This window comes from Camellia sinensis, chromosome 4 (genome assembly GCF_055761805.1).
Source record: "Camellia sinensis isolate YWXY chromosome 4, ASM5576180v1, whole genome shotgun sequence".
NCBI classification, from domain to species: Eukaryota; Viridiplantae; Streptophyta; class Magnoliopsida; order Ericales; family Theaceae; genus Camellia; species Camellia sinensis.
Genome location: NC_138964.1, coordinates 160,084,512 through 160,108,487, shown reverse-complemented (window position 1 = coordinate 160,108,487; position 23,976 = coordinate 160,084,512). Strand labels below are relative to the sequence as shown.

Sequence of the window (23,976 nt, the reverse complement as noted above, 5' to 3'; positions counted from 1 at the left end):
AATTATTCTGAAAGTGAAGTGTGTAATGTAGATTTAGACTTTAGATTTTGTGTTGTGTGTCGCCTGTTTTCATAATGAATGTGGTCCATGTAGAGCAGTGGTAATGATCCAAACTCAATGGTGTCAGCCAGTGTGAAGCCATGAACTTTATTCCTTGACAATGGGCTGGGACTGAGGTATCATAGATATGTGAATGTTTTGGTGTTTTATTTAATTAATATAATGGAAATAAAGGCAAAGAAAATTGGTTGAAAGAAACAAACTTGATCCCCTTCCTGTTTTCTTATGGGGTGAGAAAAATTCACTCAAAACAAGATCATGTACAGCTGCCATTGTTCAAAACCAAATATTGTAAGTAATTTGGAACATTTCTCATACTAAGGGATCTCTGATGATTCGAGTGCCGCATCCGATGACAATAAGTTCATCACCCCTTCTCTGGTTGGCATTCTCTCCCGTCTGATATGTACATCAATACATGATCTTCACCTTCTACATACAACAAAAAAGAGCAAAATAATGTAAATGAAAATTTCCGTGCATTGCTGCATCATATGCAGGTGGAAGATAACCCAAGTATGACAGAAATTTGACCTAAATCACCTGATATATCCCTTTTGCTTATACTTATCAGTCAAAAGTTTCTGCCTCATCATTTTTGTTTCTTGTCAGCACTATTATCCGCTGCTGCATTAGCCGCCAATTCCATCAGCATCTCATAATCTATCTCGGTTGACTTATATTTCACCTTGATCCCACCTTGAGTCCATGATTTTATACAGAGGGCTTGTGTGCTGTCATGTGACATACCGAACCGTTGCTTATCAACCTCATCGCCTTTGCTGCAAAACAGCTCTTCTGGTGCCACTGAAGTTGCCTGTACAGCCAAAAAATCACGAGCCATAACAGATAGCCGTGGATACCGCGAACTATTTACCTTCCACCACTCCAAAACGTCAGTCGGTATTGGAGCCGGAGGGTCTGACAGGTATTGTGTCAGCTCATCAGTTGTGATTTCCCGGCTCATCATTGCCCTTCGTTTCTTCCTAGCAATTTCCTCAGCAAACGAAACACTTCCTCCATCTTCCATTTCTTGAGCGCCATACCCACCAGTTATAGATGGAAAATGATTAGTGGAGTAGTTTCTCATGAAATGGGTTCTAGCTTCTTGTAGATAGTTCTCCGAGTTGAGACTTTCAGGAATCAACTCAACTTTTATCCTCGGATCAAGGATTGCAGTCATGTATGTGAAGATGTTACAAACCTGCTCATTGTATTTCCGGGCTATTGTTGCCATGTCTTCAGCAGCGTTCTTGAGCCAGTCTGGGTTGTGACGGCAGTCTCTGCAGGCGGCAATCATCTCAGAAATGTGATCCATGAAGAAGACAACGAGACCGATTGTGGGAACTTTGTTTGTACATATGTCATTTGTGGTTTTGTGAAAGGGTTCTAGAAACGTGTGCATGATATTGACGGCATTCTTCTCTGCAGAATTTAGTAGCATCCTAGTACCTAGTGTCTCCTCGTATTTCCTGATTACAGTTTCCATGGATTTACCAGCCTGCATGGTTAAATAAAATCCCAAATCAACATTAGCCTGTCAGAGAGAGAGAGTGATGGAACAAGCTATTAGGTTATATACTCAAGAACTCACAATGGACAAGAGAAAATACCTTCCGCACGATATCTAGCATCTGGTAATTGCCGCTCCATCGAGCGGACACATCCAGCGGGAATTTCCAACTTCCTTCATGAAAAGCTGTTGCATATTGTACAAATTCCCCAGCGATTTCCTTGGATGAATTCATCTCTAATACAAACTCCCTGATCTTAGAGATCACTGGTTTCGTAGTTCTTAACCCGTCATTTATGATTGAGTTCAAAGTACGAGCAGCACAGGGGACATAGCAGAAGGGCCCCACTTTCTGGTTATCAATATCCTCTTTCAGCGTGTGGCATGCATTCACTGCATCTGGACTGTTATCATGAGTACAGGAGAGGACTCTGTTGTCAATATTGTACATCTTGAGGGCTTTCACTAGATTGTGATAGATCTCAACGCCACCACAAGGGGAAGGTATATGACAAATATTGAGAAGAATCTTTTGGAAGGACCAGTTTTCGTCAATCCATTGGCAAGTGACACTCATATAAAAGATTTGTTCATAGGAAGTCCAGAAATCAAGCGTGATTGAGACCTTAGAAGAAACTTGCTCCAATATTGCCCTTACATCTTCTCGCATGCTCCTGAAAACTTCACAAAGCACTGCTTGGAACTTCTCGCCTGGCCAGAGTTGAATTGATGGATTGAGGAATTTGAAGGAGTTTGCTAACCACTTTTCCTCCAAGGCAGAAGGAGGAAGTGATGACAAAATGAGCCACTTGATGAGCAACCAGTTCAAATGGTCGAGATCCACATGAGGTGTTTTAGCTTGAGGAGGAGGTTTCTTGGCTACAGTTATGGGTTGTGGGGGTGGACTGGTGACAGCGTCCCCTGTCTTATCGTATCCTGCGTGGCGATTACTGAGGTGCCTTCCCAAATTGCCTTCATCAGAACAGAGAGCATAGTTAAAGCGTGACCATTATACAAATGAACAGTCATGTTTTTGCAAGCTCAAGCCCTATATAAGCATGCTAGTGTCAGGAGTGGATTTATAAATAAAATATTTTAGCAAATAATGCTTCAAATCAATCAATTATTCAAATGTATGAAACGCAATGTGATCTTGAGCAAATCTGATCGGTGCTTCTCCAGAATACCTGTTCATTTCTGGTGCATTATTGTATCTGTTCATTGGGAGATAAGATGCAGTCATGAAATAGAAGAAAGTGCACAGGGATTACCAGTGGCAGTTGCAATAGAATAGCTCTGCCCACAAAACTTGCACCTTCGACTTTTCCCATCAGGAGCTGTTTCAAAAAATTTGAGATAAACTGATGTCATCGTCTTCTTTCTTGGTTTTGCAGTGGAAACAACATTGCCCTTTTCTGAAGAACCCAATCCAATATCTACTGGGTCAATGCTTGGAATGAGAGCCATATCCATCACAGATTTAGATTCCATATCTGCTCCAGGAAACAAGGATTAAAATAGTATGACAGACATAATACATTCATGCTAAGATGAAAGCTGGATTTCCCAACACTCAAAAGCCCAATATGCAGCTCAGAAACAGAACTACGGGCAAACTATATATGTAGTCCAAATATTCATTTTGCAATCCATAACTAGTTACTTAAGTCTAAGTCTTTTCTTCTTCTAACAGTACCTTAAAGAATTATTGGGTACCTTGAAGGATAAAATCAATTCAATTTAGTTAATCTTGTCTGCATATAGAAATGTTTGGAAAACTAATAAACATATATTTGTGGTGTGTGTAAGTCTTCAGAAAGCCAATAATAGTTCTAGTTTTTCAAAAAGGTCTTTTTGTTGACATAATAAAATTAAAACAAACTTGATCTAAGAGGGAGTTGATAGAAAAATAATAACTCACGGGAAAGGGACAAAGAAGAGAAAATAACCAAACTTTATCAACCACACAAACCCATTTTGAAGCTTTGTGTTCCCAATCACAACGTATAAACCCCCCCCCCCCCCCCCCCCCCCCTCCCTTTTCTCGGCAGCACCCACCCACGCCCCACAACATTCTCACCTATTTCTCCCAGTAACTTTTGTAGAGACCTCCAGTTAAAAAGTCACCCAAAAAGCATCATTCAAATATCCAATCCTCATTTTATTTAATGGCTAGAATTCATTTATCCATGTATCATTTTCTGTAAGCATAAGAACACTTTTATGTTCGGCAGAAGCCTCATGTTATATACCATATTCCACTAATATTTGTGTTATGATACAAGTCTAAGTTTTGAAAAAAATAATCAGTGTGTTTGGTTTGAGTTTTTTAAATTAAGTTTTTTGAAAACTCAGTTTTTTGGTTTTCATGTTTTTTTGCTTTTAGTGAATATTTTTAAAATTTTAAATATTTTTTTTACTTTTTTAGATGCACCTTACTTAGATGTATCTAAAAATTTAAAAATTTGTGAAAAAATATTTTAAAATTTTAATAAATACATAAAAATACAAAAAATGTACTGAATTTTCGTTTTTTTTTTTGTATTTTTGGTATTTAGTGAATTTTTAAAAGGTTTTTTTCACAAATTTTTTACTTTTTAGGTATATTTATGTTAGATATGTCTAAAAAGTTAAAAAAAAAATTGCTTAAAATATTAAAAAAATTCAGTAAAAACAAAAAAATAAGAAAAACAAGAAAATAGAATTTTCTGAAAAGTGTTTTTGAAAAAACACAACCAAGCATGGTGAATAATAATAACAATAATAAAATAGATGAGATTTGGTTCTATTAGGTCTAAATTTATAAACCATTTTGGGGTGCAACCAGGGAACAACTATCAACTAGTTTGAAGAGTTCTTCCGTTTAGTAATGGAAGTCATCTTTTGTCACTTTCAAATGCTCAATGCCTTATGTCATTCCAATTAGTGTTCAACACAGTTGGCAAATCTCACGATGTTGAAAAATAAAGGCTCATGAAGCTCGTGTTTGGTTGACACCCAACACCACAACCTATGAAGTACAGATTCTTCAAAAAAAGAGACTTATACGTATCGGATACTTATCAGATACCGATACTCTTTGGATACTCGTGGATACGTATCAGACACTTCTTAATTAATTTTTTAATAATTTTGAAATATCGGATACTTAATTTTGAAATATCGGATACTCGAAGTCACATATTACTTATAATACTTTATTTAGTTCTTTGATAAGAGGAATATAGTGAGAGTAAAAGTAATAGAATTTGTCAAATTGATTGTCTCTCTCACTTCTCTCTCGTTCTCTCACTCTCACGTTTCTTCTCTCTACTCTCATTCTTTTTTTGGTGTTTGCATGCAAGAAAGATGCTTAATTTGAATTTGCTTTTAGTTTTAGATGTTTTATGAATATTTGAAGACTCTTAGGTTAATACGAATCCCTCTCTTTATTTATTAATTTGCTTTAGGTTTTATTTTCATACATATTACATTATTAAAATTATAAAAAATAATTTTTTTTTAGGAACATATCTCTGCCGTACATGTATCCTACTTTTTTAGATTTTGACATATCACCATATCCCGTATCCATATCCGTGCTTCCTAGACCACAACTAGAACCAACATCTGAATCTGACCGCCACATCCCCTTATTTCATCTAGTTCTTGTTCTCACTTTTTTTTTTCTCCACTTTTACATTCACTCTACCTAGTCATCAAGGTGTCACTGACTTGACATAAAATCTAATCATGTACCAAGCGATAGCAAGATATATTTCCATCATCCCTATAAGAAAGACACAATTTTTACAAGTCCTTTAGTTATTGCATAAAGGAAAATGTGATATCAGCAAATCAAGTCGAGGTAACTAATATGATAATATCCCCAAATCATAAATTAACATGCAAATAAAATTAGCACAAAAATTACAACCAAGAGAGAGGTGAGAGTTAAACAGGTAGAGATGACTAACCAAAACACAAAATTTGGAGTGGGAAGGAGTAGACGGCACAATGTAATGACAGAAAATTTAAGCCAAAACATACTTCCTAAAACCCCTCCAAACTTATGAACATTAAATCAGTTCCAAAATTACAATCCCAGTTCCATTTGATCATGCTCTATCAACTTCCAAATATTGAATAAAACTAGCAAACATCCATAAAAAAATTAGAGTGAGCTTTACACAAGGCAGTACCTTTCAAGGTTTTAAATGCATTGTTAACACTCCACTCCATAAGATTCCCAGCTTTTCCACTGACTGTTCCTGTCTGGTTAAAAAGTAGTGAGGCAAGGGCGAAAATATATATATATATATATATAAATATAAATAAAAATAAAAATAAAAATAAAAAGAGCAGCATACATCTGAACAACCTATATTTCCAGAAAAAAACATGCATCCAACTTAATGCGATAACATCAGCAGAATTGGGATCATCTTTAGTAAATATTTATAATATAAGTCATCGAACACACTTGTGAAATACAACAAACGATCCACCACCTTCTGAAACAACATCATGGCAGAATTTAATAGATAAATATGCTTCTCCAAAGATGGCTTAAAAATTGAAAATCAATTACAGTTAGACCTACACCAAGAAGTTGTTCATGCTTAAGAAAATCAATAAATATAAATGAGAAAGAAACCAATAACCGCAATAAACATTAGTATTCTCATTGCTATATATGGACTACTAGAATTTGTATTGTGAAAGCAATTTCAGGTATAAAGACCACAACCTTGTGGTTGTATTAAATTTTTTTCCAAACATTGTGTGTTTAAAACTTGATTCACATGCCTGATCTGTACAAAGTAGCACAGCCTCCGAACTTACTAGAGCTTCACCTGCTCATCTAACAAGGAGAACCAACAACAGTCCTTACACGTAATTACCAGCATAACACATTACAGCAATGTTAATAGAAAACATTGATAACCTAGCGATTTACATTTTGGAACACATGTTCCGAAACATGGAACACTAAGTTGGAAAAACCCTACGTTTTATTGGAGGTTTAATTGTCAAAAAAAAAAAACTCACAACTGAAAACACTTTAAATTCTTATAGCAAGAAGAACCAACAACAGTCCTTACGCATAATTACCAACATAACACACTTTAAAGCAACATTACCAGAAAAACATTGATAACCTAGCGATTTCCATTTTGGAACGCAAGTTACAAAACATGCCACATTAATTTGGAAAAAATCCTACGTTTTATTGAATGTTTAATTGTCAAAAAAAAAAAAAACTCACGACTAAAAGTACTTTTAATTCTTATAAGAAGGAGAACCAACAACAGTCCTTACACATAATTACCAGAAACATAACACACTTTAAAGCAATGTTACCAGAAAACAATGATAATTTAGCGATTTACATTTTGGAACGCATGTTCCGAAACATCGCACACTAATTTGGGGAAAAAAACTACATTTTAGTAGATGTTTAATTGTCAAAAAAAAAAAAAAACTCACGACTAGAAGTACTTTAAATTCTTATAACAAGGAAAACCAACAACAGTCCTTACACGTAATTACTAGCATAACACACTTTAAAGCAATGTCACCAAAAAACATTGATAACCTAGACATTTAGGTTTTGGAACTCATGTTCCGAAACATGGTAAACTAATTTGAAAAAAATCCTACATTTTATTAGATGTCTAATTGTTAAATATATATATATATATATACATATCATGACTAAAAGTACCTTAAATTCTTATAGTGTAAACTATATAAGCCTACCCTTATCGTATCACAATTTAGAGCATGTGACGTACAGCATTTCAATTCCCATTCCACGTACCAGAACGATACATGTTCCCGGTAACAAAGCTTTAAAGCATTGAAGAGTGTTTTGTCTAGCATTCCGACCTACTTTATGTCGGTGCATGTGATTCCTGTAGCGGTTGTTAAGCGGTTGGAGAAACTACAACAGGATTTTTTGTAGAGTGGTGAGAGGGAGGGTTTTCATTATCATTTGGTGGCATGGGATAGAGTTTTTACTTCTAAGGAGTCTTGGGGTTTTGGGTGTGAGCAAGGTTCTGAAAAGCGGTTGTGGTCACTGTAACGGTGGCAGTAGCGTGGTTGCGGTTGCGGTTGCGGTTGCGGCTGCGGGGTGTAAAGGCTGTAGTGTAACGGTTGCGGTAACCGGAACCGTAAATTTTTTTTATTTTTCGCACAATTTGAAAAAAACTTACAGATACACATATTTTTTTTCCATGATCATATTTATTGGGTTTAAAATAAATATTGATCAATTTTTGTAAATTTTTAAGTATTATCCAATATATTTCATATTTTTAAATCACTATAAACTGAGTTTTTTACATTTTATTTTAATAATTAATGACTTTATATTTTACAAAAAATCAATTACTACTATTATATATAAGATAAACAATGACAAAAGTAAGAGAACAAATAAAAGCCTAAATATATATATATATATATATATATATATATTTTAACCAAGCCAAATAGATAATGACCACACTTATTATTATTATTATTATTATTATTATTATTAAACAATATATAGATAGACACACAAACAAAATGGTTGAGTGATAGCAGTTGAATAGAATAGCATAGGTCTTACAACTTTAACTAATCAATAACATGTTCTTCATCTTCCCTCTTCTCTCTCTCTATCTCTTACTCCTCCATTTTCTCTCTTTATCTTCTCTCTTCTCTCTATCCCTCTTCCCCCACTTTCAACTTTTTTTTGTGTGTTTTTTCAAAAGAAACAGTTTGGAACCGTTGCGTAACGGTGTGTAATAGGCCGTTACGGCTGTTACGGCACCGTTACGACAGCTACAGCAGCCGCTACAGCCAACACACCTATGAATCTCAATCACACTGCAAAAGCGGCCGTAACGGGTGGCGGTAACCACCAAAACCGTTATGTAACGATTGCGGCCGCTTTTTAAAACCTTGGGTGTGAGGAAGTTGGTCATGTTTAATCAGGCTCTATTAGGGAAATGGCTGTGGCATTTTATGTTAGAGAGGGATAGATTATGGAGACAGGTGGTGGTGGCCAAATATGGGTTGGGTAGTAGGGGCTGGTCTTCGAGCAGGGTTTGTCATTCCCATGGTCGTGGCCTATGGAAGGAGATTTGGTTGAGCTGTGAGGAGTTTTGGGGTCGGGTTCGGTTCAAAACAAGGGTGGGAATAGGGTTTGTTTTTGGCAAGACAGATGGTGTGGGGATTTGCCTCTGGCAAAATTATTTCCTTTGATTCATGCTATTGCTTCCAATCTTGAGGAGATAGTAGTCTCTATTCGAGATCGGCAGGGGTTTGATTGGAATGTTCATTTGCGGCGTGCGGTTTAGGATTGAGAATTGGAGCAGCTGGTGGAGTTTTTGGATTTTCAGTGTGATTTGCATTTAGAGGGGGATGGGCCAGATACTTTGGTATGGGATTATCCAAAATCTAAAAAGGTTTTTTTGGTGTCTTCATTTTATCAGGCTTTGACGGGTGGTCATGCAATGGTCTTTCCTTAGAGGTGTATTTGGGTGTCAGGGTCACCATCTAAGGTGGTGTTCTTTGTTTGGACTGCAATCTTGGGCCGTATCTTGACTATTGACAACCTAATTTGTCGTGGTCATGTTCTAGTAAATTGGTGTTGCTTGTGTTGCGATGATGCGGAAACGATGGATCATTTGCTTAGTCATTGTCTCGTTACGTTGCGACTTTGGATGTTGATTATGGTGATTTTTTGTTTGGCTTGGGTGCGGCCGAGTTCTATTTTCAATGTTTTGCAAAGTTTTTTTTTTTGGGTGGGGCCGGTGTTGGTCCGAGGCAGCAAAAGACATGGTTACTTGCTTCTCATTGTTTGCTTTGGCCGGTGTGGTTGAGGTGTAATAGGCATCTTTTTGAGGGTGTAGCACATTCAATTTCATGGCTAGAGAATCGTCTTCTTGTGGTGCTTCATAGTTGGTTACGATTTCAGTAGATCCTAATGTTTTGACATTTATAGATTTTGTAGAGGATTTGATTAGTTAGTTTTTATTTTTGGCCTTTTATGGGTTTTGGTTCTTTTTTGTATTATTTGCATCGCCTTGATACTTTTACAATAAAATTTGCTTATTTATCAAAAACAAAAGCCACCCAACTATGAATCAATACACAAGTTCAGTTCCCATTCCTCCTACCAGAATGATCCACATTCCAAGTAACAAACCTTTACGCTGTTTGGTTAAGGGATTTGAAAAAGAATTTGGAAAGGAGAATGGAAAAAAAAGGTAAACCGTAAATAAAATATACATGCATTTCACCTAATTTCACACACTTTTTTTTCACCCTATTCCAAATCCCTCCCCAAATTCCCAACCAAACATAGCATTAAAGCACACAACAAAAGCCACCCAACTATGAATCAATACACTGATTCAGTAACCAAAAACATTTCCGTTTTCGGAGGTGGTGTATAAATCTGCAAGAAACTTTTAACAATCAACAACTCAATTCATGTTTACCTATAGCTATCACTTTTTTTTTTTTTTTTTTTGCTCAGAAAGTCAAGTGACGCTTAAAATTCAAATAAACAGTACCAATATGACCAAAGGAGAAGTAACAATGGAATGACAATAACATCAGATCAATTTAGAAAGGAGTCCGATAGCGATCATTTGAACTAGAAATGCTTGGTCGATGAAAGTTTTACCGCAAAATTCATGAGAAATGTGAGCAGAAGAGTGGCACCAAAAGAAGATAATGTTGTTCATTCAACTCTTCACAAAGAAAACACAACCTGTAAGAGAAATCAGAGAGGTCGAACTCAAACATCAGAAGTGAAAATTTAGGGTTTGACATTGGTCCGGACAACTCAACTGAAAGAAGCAAAAACAAAAAAATGATCACTCACCATAACAAAATTCGAGCTCCTCCGTCTCTTCCAAATCTGTAAACCCCCCCCCCCCTGTAAACAAAACTCATACCTACATATACATATATATATATATATATATAGAGAGAGAGAGAGAGAGAGAGAGAGAGAGTTTTGCAGAGAGAGAGAGATGGGGGAAGGAGGGAAGCTGGATCTGAGCCGAGCGATGAGAGAGAAACTGGGTTGAGATCAGCTTTTGATTTGCAGAGAGAGAGAGAGAGCCGCGACGCCTATAGATCGGTCTTCATTCTCTCTCTAGAGATCCAAAAACTGGCGAGTGACGCCAGGTCGACGGCTTAAACGACTATATAAATGAAACTCATCAAGAGAGAGAGTGGGGAGAGACGCGTGGTTGGCTCGGCTAGCGAGAGTGAGTGGGTTGGGTTGACAGGTGGGCTCGGCACGGGGTTGGAAAGAACAGCGAGCCCGAGCCGCTGTAGGAACAAAATCGAGCTCGGACCATCCAGCTTTAGTTTTTAATTTCGCTCACTTTTTCAACACCACAAATTCAAATAAGACGTTCATTCAAATCTTTTCTTTTTTAGCCTTCTCAAAACAAAACCAAAAAAAAAAAAATCTACTACTATTCTTTTTTATATGAGAAATTTACTCTTCAGTATTATCGTGATTTTTAATTTCATATTTATTTATTAAAATAATATAATTTAATATTTTTTTAATAGATTTTTTAGAATAATTTGTGAAATATTAAATGATAAATGGTGTAGAACATGTTTCGATACTATTAAATAACCCTTTTATATAATATAAAATTAGCATATCATTCGTGCTATGCACGGATTGTGTTTACAATTATCTATATATGTGAACTGCGATTTTTAATTTTTTTTTAAATGTCTTCTTTTTTTATTTTTTTATATTATATTAAAATTTAATATTTTGATAATAATCATATGTATTGGACTTTTCAAGGAATTCAATGTATTTTTTTATTTATTATATTATATTAAAGTTTAATATTTTGATAATAATCATATGTGTTGGACTTTTGGAAAAAAAAATTATGCTTGTTCTTAATGCATTAAAGTGTTATTATGAGGGATAATAATCATATGTGTTTGGACTTTTCAGGGAATTTATATAAGTTGGATTTCAAAGAATTTTTTTTATGCTTATTCTTAATACATTAAAGTGTTATTATGATGGTAAGACTTGGGAGTTGGGAGAAATTAATAAATGCTAAGATTTTTTTTTTTAAATCAAAAAATCAGAAAATTTAGATTGGGAGATTCGAGCTCCCACAAGGCTTGGGGTTAAAAACCCTCTTTTGCTTAATATATAGTATAGATAGCCTATTATTCGTGCTATGCACGGGATAATTATAGATATTTATATTTGTTTTAATTTTTTTTAATATATAAATTATGTTTTTTAAGATTTTTTTTATAAAAATAATTTAATAATCTTATCACTAACCATAGTGTACAGGAAAAATTAAAAAGGCTACTGCAGTAACTATGCACGGGCTATATCTCTAATTATTTATATGAGGGGATTTTAAATACTAATCAGGAATTTTGACCAAATCAATAAATGCTGAAGTTTATTTTTTTTTAAATCAAAAATTTAGAAAATTAAGATTGAGAGATTAGAGCTCCCATAAAGCTTGAGGTTTAGAAATCCCATTTTCCTTAATATATTTCCTTAATATATTTACAATTATCTACATATGTGAATTGTGGTTTTTAAATGTCTTTTTTCTTTTTTTTAAATGTCTTCTTTTTTTTTCCTTTTTTATATTATATTAAAATTTAATATTTTGATAATAATCATATGTGTTGGACTTTTCAAGGAATTAAATGTCTTCTTTTTTTTATTATATTATATTAAAGTTTAATATTTTGATAATAATTATATGTGTTGGACTTTTCAAGAAATTTTTTTATGCTCGTTCTTAATGCATTAAAGTGTTATTATGAGGGATAATAATCATATGTGTTGGAACTTCTCAAGGAATTCATATGTGTTGAATTTCAAAGAATTTTTTTTATACTTGTTCTTAATGCATTAAAGTGTTATTATGTGGGTAAGACATGGTGATTGGGAGAAGTTAATAAATGCTAAGGTTTTTTTTTTTAAACAAAAAATCAGAAAATTTAGATTGGGAGATTGGAGCTCCCACAATGCTTCGGGTTAAAAACTCCATTTTTTAAATAAAAAATTTAGAAAATTAAGATTGAGAGATTGGAGCTCGCACAAGGCTTGGGGTTTAAAAACCCTATTTTTCTTAATATATTTACAATTATCTACATATGTGAATTGCGATTTTTAAATGTCTTATTTTTTTTAAATGTCTTATTTTTTTTCCCTTTTATATTATATTAAAGTTTAATATTTTGATAATAATCACATGTGTTAGACTTTTCAAAGAATTAAATGTCTTTCTTTTTTTATTATATTATATTAAAATTTAATATTTTGATAATAATTATATGTGTTGGACTTTTCAAGAAATTTTTTTTATGCTCATTCTTAATGCATTCAAGTGTGATTATGAGGGATAATAATCATATGTGTTGGAACTTTTCATGGAATTCATATGTGTTGAATTTCCTATCACCCGTGCTATGCACGGGATAATTATAGATATTTATATTTGTTTTAATTTTTTTTAATATATAAATTATGTTTTTTAAGATTTTTTATAAAAGTAATTTCACAATCTTATCACTAACCATAGTGTACATGAGAAATTAAAAAGGCTACTGCAGTAACTATGCACGGACTATATCTATAATTATTTGTATGATGGAATTTTAAATGCTTATCAGAGATTTTGACCAAATCAATAAATGCAGACATGTAGATTGAAAAAAGTTAATAAATGTTGATCAGGGAATTTTAACCAAATCAATAAATGCTGAGATTTTTTTTTTAAATCAAAAATTTAGAAAATTAAGATTGAGAGATTGGAGCTCCTACAAGACTTAGGGTTTAGAAACCGCATTTTTCTTAACATATTTACAATTATCTATATATATGAATTGCGATTTTTAAATGTCTTTTTTTTTTTTAAATGTCTTCTTTTTTTCATTTTTTATATTATATTAAAGTTTAATATTTTGATAATAATCATATGTGTTGGACTTTTCAAGTAATTAAATGTCTTCTTTTTTTTATTATATTATATTAAAGTTTAATATTTTGATAATAATCATATTTGTTGAATATTTCAAGAAATTTTTTTTATACTTATTCTTAATGCGTTAAAGTGTTATTATGAGAGATAATAATCATATGTGTTGGGACTTTTCAAGAAATTCATATGTGTTGGATTTTAAAGAATTTTTTTTATACTTGTTCTTAATGTATTAAAGTGTTATTATGAGGGTAAGACTTAGGGGTTGAGAGAAGTTAATAAATGCTAAGATTTTTTTTTTTAAATCAAAAAGTTAAAAAATTTACATTGAGAGATTGGAGCTCCAACAAGCCTTAGGGTTAAAAACCTCATTTTACTTAATATATAGTATATAGATATTATAGACAAATAAAAGTTCATTTGTTAACGACATTTTTTTAAAAATAAAAATTCATGACCTTTTGTTTTAAAATAAATAGTTTCAATCACTTTATTTGGTTTTGAGTTTTCAATTTCAGCTCCGTTTTGTAGCTCGAATTTTCCGTGGGTTGAGCGACCCGAAATCCCAAAACGACATCGTTTTGAGATTTTTTTTATTTGTTGCTTTTCTATTTTGCCCCTTTTCTTCATAACTCAGGAGAATAAGAAAGAAGAAGAAAGAAAGAAAGAAGAGGATCTGGAAATCATCAACACGACATCATCATCAACAACCAACACATCTGGAAAATACTTGACTAGTTTAGAACCCACACACACATACATCTGGAAAATCAAACCCATACACACACACAGACACAAATCAAACCCCCACACACACACAAAGCAGCAACGGAAGCAGCACAAGCCTCGTCGGCGGCAGCACCAACCTCGTCGGCACAAATAGAAATCGGCGATATGGGTCGTCGTTCGTCGTCCTCCATTGTCCTCCGACGAAGGCGAGAGTGAAGAAATAGAGAGGAGAGAGAGACGAGAGTGAATGAGAGGGATGAGGCGAGAGAGGCGAGAGGGATGAGGCGAGAGTGAGAGCATCGGGGAGAGGGATGACACGAGAGTGAGAGAGAGGCTCGAGTGAGAGTGCTGATTTTGTTTGGAGAAGGAAGAGAGTGAGAGGCGAGAGAAATTTTTAGTTTCGAGCTACGGATGATTTTTCTTTCAATTTATATATTTTTTGTTTTAAGTGAATTTTTTAAAATATTTTAATTATTTTTTATTTTTAAATATATTTAATTTAAATACACTTAAAAAGTAAAATATTCATCAAAAAAATCTTTAAAAAAATTTATGACAATGTTTTTTTTTTTTGTTTGTATGTAGTAAATATTAAAAAAATTACAAATTTTGTACTTTTTAAGTGTATCTAAATTAAGTAAATTTAAAAAATAAAAATAAAAATTGATTAGAATATTAAAAATGTTCACGAAAAACAAAAGAATACAAATTGAAAACTCAAAAAAATATTTTTTTAAATTCAAAATCAAACAGAAAAAATACTACTTAAAAATATTGCCACAAAAAAACATTATTTTGACCATCTTGCTCATTTTAAACTATACAAATTGAAAACTCAAAAAAATATTTTTAAGAATTTAAAATCAAACGGAATAAATACTGTTTAAAAATATTGCGACAAAAAAACATTATTTTGACCATCTTGCTCATTTTAAACTATGTCTATCTTTTTAAAATTAGATCGTTTCTTTTGAAACATAGAATTACAAAAATCTAATAGGTCTATATCAATGTATTACAATTTTTTAAAATTATATATATATATATATATATATATATATAATGTAAAACAATTACAAATATGAAATATAATTTGACAATTGATACGTTTAATCACACCATTTAACCGATAATTACCAATTAATATTTTTGTTCTTCAAATTATCATTGAGTTTTTAATTCAGACAATTAAGTCCTATTTTTGATATTTTGGAATAAATTAGTTCAATAATCCATAATAATATATTCTATTCCAATTTTACCCTTGGGCATTAAAACTACACATTTGTAATTGATGCACTTACAACAAAGAACAATGATATACAGACAAAATTCTTATACAAAATGATGTAATTGCTGCTGATCCTCTTGTTTCAAACCAAAACACTACCATTCATAGCTCACAGTTTCAAAAATGTCAGCGCCACATAAAATGAGATAGAGAGCAAAACAAATGATACGAAGCCCGGGGAAATCACTCTATAACCATGGCCTAGCGGTGCAGCGTCTAACCAAATGAATGGTTTCACAGTGCACCGGAGAGCCTATGAGAGAGAGAGAGAGAGAGAGAGAGAGAGAGAGAGAGAGAGAGGTTGCATACTCTTTCAATCACCTGGTCCTTCAACTACATTCATCACTTGCACCATAATTTTGACCTAATCATTCTATTAACTAGTCAACAGTAATTGTAATAAAAATGAAATTCATACATACAAGCTTATCCAGATCAGTTGCTACTGCTATTTGTTTCTCTTCACAATGGCCACAACACAAAGCATTGCAAGCAGTCCTCCGGAGGTCGATACCTGCTCTTTTTCATACTACCCATAATTACCAACTTAAAAACTAATAAGTATACTTGGGTTTCTATATACTAGGCATGATGATAAATGTCGGAGGCAAGAAAAGCTCGACCTAGGTCACACGACTCCAAACAGTCTGTCCACAGCCCCTCCCAACATAGTGATATCCTCTTCCACGATGAGAGCCTCTGGACTGCCCAACCCAGCCTGGACGACCACGTTGATGTCTTGGAACTTCACCAAAAGTCTGAAACACATGTCAAAAGAAAACTCTAGCAAACAAAGCTCGAGAAAGTACAGGACATGGACATGTTAAATTACTGGGGCACAGGCACATTACCTCAATATCTATTTTCTTTTGTTTAGAAAACTTGGCTCTTCCTCTTCCTCTTCCTCTTCCTGACCCACCATCAAGTGTAAGGCAAGAAAGTGAATCGAAGAAGTCATCCTTAACATACACATTCTGCAGAAACAGATATATCCAGTCAACTTAAAACAGAAATAATATACATATATATATATATATGTAATTTATGATCGAGAAATGCTAGCAGTCTGACCTTCACATCACAATTTGGCAATCCATCTTCATCCTCCTCTCCTGCATCATTTGCACTGTTGTCGTTTTCATTGCCCTCTTCATCTTCCATTCTATTTTTGTTGCTTTTCCTGAGATGACCCCATATTTCCTCCTTGTTGAACTTTGCATTCATTGCATCAAAATCAAAATCCTCTGTAAATTTGATAATTGTCGGAGAAACCTGCAAGAAAAACGTAGAAGTTCAAAATATAACTAAGACAGACTACAAAGAGGAAAAACAAAAAAAATCCCACATTCTAGCGATGGTGGTGGGTCAAATATGGCAATGGTGGTTGACATGGAGTGGTGAGGAAGACAGTGTTACAACAAGAGGGTATAAAAGTCTCTTGAATTTTCCGTTAACAAGCTTCACATTGCATTTTAGTCCCAAATCACACGAGGGCTAATTAGCTATTTTAATGTTAGGGAGGTAAAGTACGAAAGGACCAAACCACAGGGGTAAAGTGGATTTTGCCCTCAATACAATTACCATGTTCGAAAGATTCCAATGCTACTTTAGCCCATGCAAGTTTTTGCCTAGGGGCTCGAAGTTCGAAACATCCTCCATATTCTGGAAATGAAAAATAAAAGCAATGAGTTACCTGAGTTCCTCTTCCCCGTCCATGACCCCCATCACTGCGATGGGTGTGTACAGCAGGTTTATTTGGCTACAAGAAAAAAGAGAAAAAGCAAAAGATAATTAACTCCCCATGACTATGAATGACAAGATGAATCACTTTGGAAAAAGTACCCCAATTTCTCTACCCCAAGAATGACCTCTATTACTTTGATGAGGGTGTAAGGTAGTTCTGTTAAGCTAAAAGGATATACACAGAGTGCACATATCAAATCCCCATGACTTCAATCTATAAGTAAAATAACTCAAATAATTTTAAACAATACTAGCACCAAGCATGAAACATCATGAAATTATTAAAAAAATAAAAATCACCCCCTTTGCTCTTCCCCTTGCATAGCCTCTATAACTGTGGTGATTGTGTAAAGCAGCTCCATTGAGCTTAATGAAGAAAACAAAACAGCACAAAAAAGCCATATAAGAATACCCGGATAACTTAAGTGAACAAATAGAAAATTAAACACCTGGCAATATAGACATGAAACATTCTGAAAATTAAAAGACAAGTGACTGATTACCCAGTTGGCTTTTCCCCTTGCATGGTCCTTCTCACCGCAACGAGTGTGTGCATCAGTTCCACTCAACTGGAGAAAAACATAACCAGCACAAAAGGCGAATATCAGAATCCCATCACTTTTTGGGTCAAAGTGAAACCACTAGGCACTAGCAATACACATGAAATACTCTTGAGAGTGGACTAAATGTAATATATATATATATATAAGAGATTACCTTGTTTTCTCTTCCATGACGTTTATTACTATGATGAGAGCGAAAAACTGCTCCATTCAACTAGAAAGACATATTCAAAATAAATAAATAAAGCTTACATAAACATCCCCACTACAGCAAAGAGAGAGACAACAACCATACCTTTTTGGCAGTTGGTGATGGTAATGACTGTACTGGATCCTTGGCATTTTTTGAATCCGAAGACAGCAATTTTGCTGTGGATGCTTGAACAACTTCTATATCTTTTTGAGCAATCTGCAAATGAGATGAAGAATGTCCCATAGGCCCAGGTTGTAAAAGCTGATCTGGGGTCAACAGAGATGGTATTGATGCCTCACATGGATCTGGACTGAATGACCCAACAATAGATGGGGTAGATTGAGAAATAGTTTGATTAGGTAATGCGAGGTCAAAAACTGATTTAGGTTTGTTGGTGACTGGAGTTACAACAGGATTCACATCCAAACTAAAAGCCATCAAAGGAGATGCCAATGGTGAACTAGAACCCAAGGTTACAGTAGGAAAAACATTAGAGCCTTTATTTGGCATCAGAATAGATGATAAGTTAGAAGGCAATGTGGTAGATGGTTTAATAGGAACGCTTGAGTTTGGAGAACTACTACAAACCGCTGGCAACAAGGGACGAGAAAATTCTGCAGAATTTGATGCATCACAAGGTAGAGATGCATTCATGGTGAGATTTTGCATCTGCTGTATCATAGGAGGAGATACTACTGACAATCCTTGTGGGGGTTGAAGAAAGGAATGCTGTTGCAAATGAGAAACTCCTCCTGAGGCCCCACCTTGTCCTGGCCAACAAGTGGGCATGGCAATCCCATTATCATTTACGGTTGGAGGATGAGGAAATGAACCCCAAGACCCTAAGCTTCCCACAGGTTGGTTTAGGGTGAGATTGCCTTGGAAAGTTGAATTGGGGAGTCCCAACTGTGCATGGGAACTGATATTTGTTGCAGTGATAGCACTATCACACGGAAAGCTAGAAGATGCTGATGTTGAGCGAGGATAATGAGGCTGCACGGAATGTCATGATTAAGATGAAATGATCTCAGTTTATCTAATGTATCATAATACAAGCCTATTGTAATCTGTGATTCACATGCCTGTATAATAGCAGGATCATCTGGTACAACTGGGGTACTATGAACAGATGGTGAAGATATAACCCGCAGATCCTGTAGAGCATGCATGGAAGTCGTATTTCAGGGTCAAGTATTTTTCATACTAGAATGAAACAAAATATTTCTTTTCAGAGAGAGAGAGAGAGAGGGCAAAACTTCAACCACTGCCATTGAGAAAGGGCAATGTTTGCATCACATCTATTAACACAAAAATGAAAACAAATAATCAGAAAGTGTCATTTCAGTCTCTACACCCACACAAATTTCACGCATCCAAAGTGAATCAGCATCAACCGAACCGTGACATACCCCTCCCATCTCTCTATATTCACCATCTCCCAATAAATAAACAAATAAATAAAGATTATTGAAAGGTCCCTGCTAAGGTCTGTCAATGAGCACCACAAAAGGCCAAAAAAATTATAATCCCAATACACTTTTCACATATCCCAGAACACTTTTACATATTTCAATACACTTGCACACTTTTTCAACACTAACACCATCCCTTAGGGCTGGTTTTAGCATTTTCCTTATTGAAAAGCATAAATCCAATGCCAATTGTAAGTTTGGTACTCCAAAATCACCAACAAAATGACAAGCAGAACATTCCTAGGCCTATAACCTTCCAAGTAGAGACAAAAAGCAAACTGAATGAGATAAAAATATTGATATCACATAGAAAGAAGATAGCCAGGGGCCTAACATAGAAAATTCAAATCAAGTCAAAATATAAATATGACATAGAAAATTCATGAATTCCCTTGAAGACATTGTTGGAACTTTTATCTACAATGGGTCACTCTCATATCAATTAAGTAAATCTCATTCAACAACCTAGTTAGGAGATTAGTGGTGGCTTTGATTCCCTAAGTCCTTCCATATTGAATTACAAATTTAACTTCTGCTTTTAATTAGTTTTCATTAAACAAAATAACCAATAACTCTCAAATTAATTTAAGAAGGAATTTTCAGATTTATAGCAATTTAGTACCGCAGTCTCTGAGGTTCTACACCCTTACTCTAGCCATTATCCTACTCGGATTTGTGCTATTGTGAGGTTATATTTTTGCATGATCAGTAACACCAATGACATGAACAAAATTAAGTAAAACACACAAGGATAGCAACTACAACAAACATGGCATGTAAATTATTTATCAATCGTACCTTGATGTCACTTCCTCGGAAGAATATGTACTCATAAACTTTGTCACTTGGAAGAACATGTTGCCCATCCTTCCTTCGTCCTTCTGTTCCAAAAGATTTTACTGGAAGACAATACGTACAATACCATGTCAACAAAATTGAGAAACACATGTACAAACTATAATCAAATGAACAAGATATCGCTTTGGATCCTTTCACCTACAGTTAAACATCCCACAGAACAACCATAGCTACTACTTTTTTTAGATTTGTAAGTTGTAAGACTTGATAACTTACAATTTCCCATTTCCTTAAGCTTGCATAAATGTAAAAAATTCAATTGGTATTAACATCATCACTACAACTAGTTTGTTTAGTACAATACTAATTTCTTAAAATCCTTTAGTACAATTCATTTTTTTAATTAAGCAGGAAATTAATCCAAAAAGAACTAGAAAAACAAATGAATACCACTTTACTTATTACCATAGAAGTAGCTCAGCCCAATTCAATACACCACAACATGTTGCTCTTCAAGTCCCAAAACACAATTTAGCTTAACATAAACCAATTTCTAAATTATTGTTCCTAAGTCCTTGTGCCACACTGATATGCACTCCAACCCCCATGGTGCAGGTTGCAAGTTTCAAGCCCCATGTGGGGTGTTGGGTTGATCCCATTTCCCTTAGATCTAGGTTAGATTAGGTTCCAACGAGTGAAGTATATATATATTGGCCCATGTGGTCTGCTTCCATAATATTCTTATTATGTTTGAGCACCGAATCTATTTAGGGATACTAAATATTTTCCATTATTCAATTATGAGATACCATTCCACAGTGCAATTCCAGTCACCTCTCTAATAGCCATTCCCATTCTTGTTTAATTCACCTATTAAACCCTTATGGCCTCCACAGATTCAAGAATGTGATATTCAATATCTAGATAATATAATCACATAAATGCTTTTTAGAGCACATAAAATAACTATTTAACATATATTACAGCCTTAAAACAAAAATCAGCTAAAACCCAGACCACAAAATCAACAGGCAACAGCAAAAACAGCGAAATACGAAACAATGACTATGAGAAAACAAAAACCCATGCTACAAAATCAATGTACAGCAACAAAATCACCTGATAGCAACAATAACTATCTAACAAATATCACAGCCTCAAAACAGAAATCATCAAAAAACCCAGATCACAAAATCAATGTACAACAACAACAACAAAATACGAAACAATGACAACGAGCAGTGGTGAATCCAGAATTTTTTTTAGCATAGACATTAAAAAATTTTAACTTTATAAATCTACTAAATTAGACTTTTCAAATCACACAAAAAAATATAGAATGATAAGATTAGACTTTTTTCTCGTAGAATCTTGTTTCTCTATGGCTAATTTGTGCAGTAAGTTATAAAATAAGTTTTTGAGGCATAAGATTTGAGACAAGAATAAAATTCATCGATATATACTTTATATTAGATTATTGTCTAAAAAATCATATATACTAGAGTGCATAAACGAAAACAAAGAATCTCTATATATAAATTTAAATCATATATATATATATATATATATATATATATTACGAACATTAATGATCACATTTCTTATCATATTTTATTTAGTAACGACAAGCATAAGTGGTGACATTCATTAAATTAATACGATATTGACACAGAAAGAAATAAACAAGTTATGATAAGGTAATCTTAACATTATTGTTTTAAGAGTTCGTGGGTTATAAATTTTATGAATTGGGTGTTCAATGGAGTGGAGTGGGTGTTAAACCCAGTGAGTTGGGTTGATTGGGTGCTCAATGAAATGCGATAGGGTATTCAAACTTAGAGAATGAACAATTTTAAACAAACATATACTACTAATTTATTAAACAACCGTTTTTTTTTTTTTTAGGGTATTATATTGCATACCCTACCTATAGGGTAGAGTCGTCCATGACAAGGAGAAAACAAAAACGCATGTTACAAAATCAATGTACACCAACAAAAACACATGATATCAACAATGAGTATCTAACAAATATCACAGCCTCAAAACAGACACCATCAAAAGCCCAGGTCACAAAATCAATGTACAACAACAAGAACAACGATATCAGAAGCAATGGCGACGAGAAAACAAAAACCCATGTCACAAAATCAAATATGATATCAAGAGAGAGAGAGAGAGAGAGAGAGAGAGAGAGAGAACCATTTCGGAGGCCGATGGTGGATTCTTGGGGGTTGAGGTGAAAGAGAAAGCCTTGATAGCGGATTTGGGCTTTGGAAATCAAGCTTATGAAGCTGCCAATGTAGGCATCGGCGGACCCACTGGATTTGGTTGATTCTGCTGCCATTGATTTGCTTTGGAGAGCTTTGCTTTGCTTTGCAGTGTAGACACTGTGAATTCGGTGATTTCTTTGTCAATTAAGCGCTCTGCCTTGGTGCCCCGGAAACCCCATTATTATATTTTATTTTATTTTTACTTTTATTTATTGTTAAAGTACCCTTTTGAAACTATTGCTCAAAAAAAAAATTATATATATATATATCTTATTATTTTTTTTATAATTACCAATAAGGAGTTGTTTGGGATATTCTAAATAAGTGTATTTTTAAACTAAAAAATTGAGAAAAGAGATATGATTGTTTGGAATAATTTTTTGACTTTTTACGAAAAAATATGTACTAAAAATTTGTATAAATTAATGTATAGGGGAAGATTAGGCAGAGTAGGCAGTACGGTGGGCAGATTAGTGTATAGGAGAAGCTTGCCTCATTTTCGGGCATTGAAGTGGATGGTACTGTTCGACCCGTTGGGATTCATCACAGGTCCCGTTTTTCGAATATCGATAGCTATCTGATCGTGCCAACTGTTATCTATAACACCATCCATTTTTTTTAAACAAAACTGATTAGATCATGTAGTTAGCGATATCCGATCAACATGATTTTTTTACAAGCATATATTACTTGACGAGTTCTACACGTTAAACGATTCAAATTATCAAAACAGAATCATAGGCCAAACAGCACCATCTTGTGTAAAAAAAAAAAAATCACCCTCGTGACCATCACTTGCCCGGCCTGTGTACAGTGGCTTGTACTTGTCTTGTGTAAAGGGAATTTTTTTACATATATATTTTTTGGTGAATAGTGATGACTTTTTAATTTCTTTTAGTGATTTTTTGACTTTTTGTATTTTTCAATGTATGTCAAACCAGGCCTAAATGTATGACACACATATACAAGAGCTGTCTCCAACATTTAATTTTTCTTTCATCAAATTTAAATTTGATAAAAAAAAAATTAGGGTATGTTTGGTTTGGCTTTGTAGAGTGATTTTGGAAAAAAATTTCTAAAAAACTTGTTTGATTTGTAGTTTTTCCAAAATCACTTTCTCTCTCTTACACATTAATCAATCACTTTTTCTTTCTCTTCTCTCTTTTTCAATCACGTTTTCTTTCACGAACATCTACTCAATTACAACAAAACATCAAATCATTCTAAACTCCCACACTCCAAATTACTTTCAAAATACACAACCAAACAAACAAAAAAAATTTCTAAACTCTCTCCCCAAGACAATTTTTAAAAACTACTCTCTCAAAATCAAACCAAACACACCCTTAATTTT

At 34.0% G+C, this 23,976-nt stretch overlaps 2 protein-coding genes across 8 annotated transcripts; both read right to left on the bottom strand.

The window, feature by feature from the left end:
* Window positions 1–248: 248 nt before the first annotated feature.
* On the bottom strand, window positions 249–10,987 carry LOC114295576 (BED zinc finger and hAT dimerization domain-containing protein). Of its 4 annotated transcripts, none has more exons than XM_028239854.2 (7): window positions 10,440–10,987; window positions 10,239–10,325; window positions 5,755–5,827; window positions 2,845–3,066; window positions 1,674–2,545; window positions 604–1,561; window positions 249–492 (listed from the first exon to the last, which is right to left on the bottom strand). In XM_028239854.2, the coding sequence occupies exons 2-6, from the start codon at window positions 10,248–10,250 to the stop codon at window positions 653–655; spliced, it is 2,088 nt and encodes a 695-aa protein (XP_028095655.1). In that variant the 5' UTR covers window positions 10,251–10,325; window positions 10,440–10,987; the 3' UTR covers window positions 249–492; window positions 604–652. The 4 variants fall into 4 exon arrangements, with proteins under 4 accessions (XP_028095655.1, XP_082722842.1, XP_028095652.1 ...); XM_082866716.1 differs by having other exon boundaries at window positions 249–489; XM_028239851.2 differs by having other exon boundaries at window positions 5,755–5,823; window positions 10,440–10,948.
* Window positions 10,988–15,610: 4,623 nt separating this feature from the next.
* Window positions 15,611–22,812, bottom strand: LOC114295574 (protein decapping 5). Of its 4 annotated transcripts, XM_028239846.2 has the most exons (11): window positions 22,552–22,809; window positions 20,350–20,450; window positions 19,162–19,233; window positions 18,182–19,072; window positions 18,041–18,100; window positions 17,827–17,892; window positions 17,624–17,689; window positions 17,274–17,339; window positions 16,652–16,852; window positions 16,432–16,554; window positions 15,611–16,338 (listed from the first exon to the last, which is right to left on the bottom strand). In XM_028239846.2, exons 1-11 carry the CDS (start codon window positions 22,694–22,696, stop codon window positions 16,204–16,206), a joined length of 1,926 nt encoding a protein of 641 aa, XP_028095647.2. In that variant the 5' UTR covers window positions 22,697–22,809; the 3' UTR covers window positions 15,611–16,203. The 4 variants fall into 4 exon arrangements, with proteins under 4 accessions (XP_028095647.2, XP_028095649.2, XP_028095648.2 ...); XM_028239848.2 differs by lacking the exon at window positions 17,624–17,689 and having other exon boundaries at window positions 22,552–22,812; XM_028239847.2 differs by lacking the exon at window positions 18,041–18,100.
* Window positions 22,813–23,976: the final 1,164 nt, after the last annotated feature.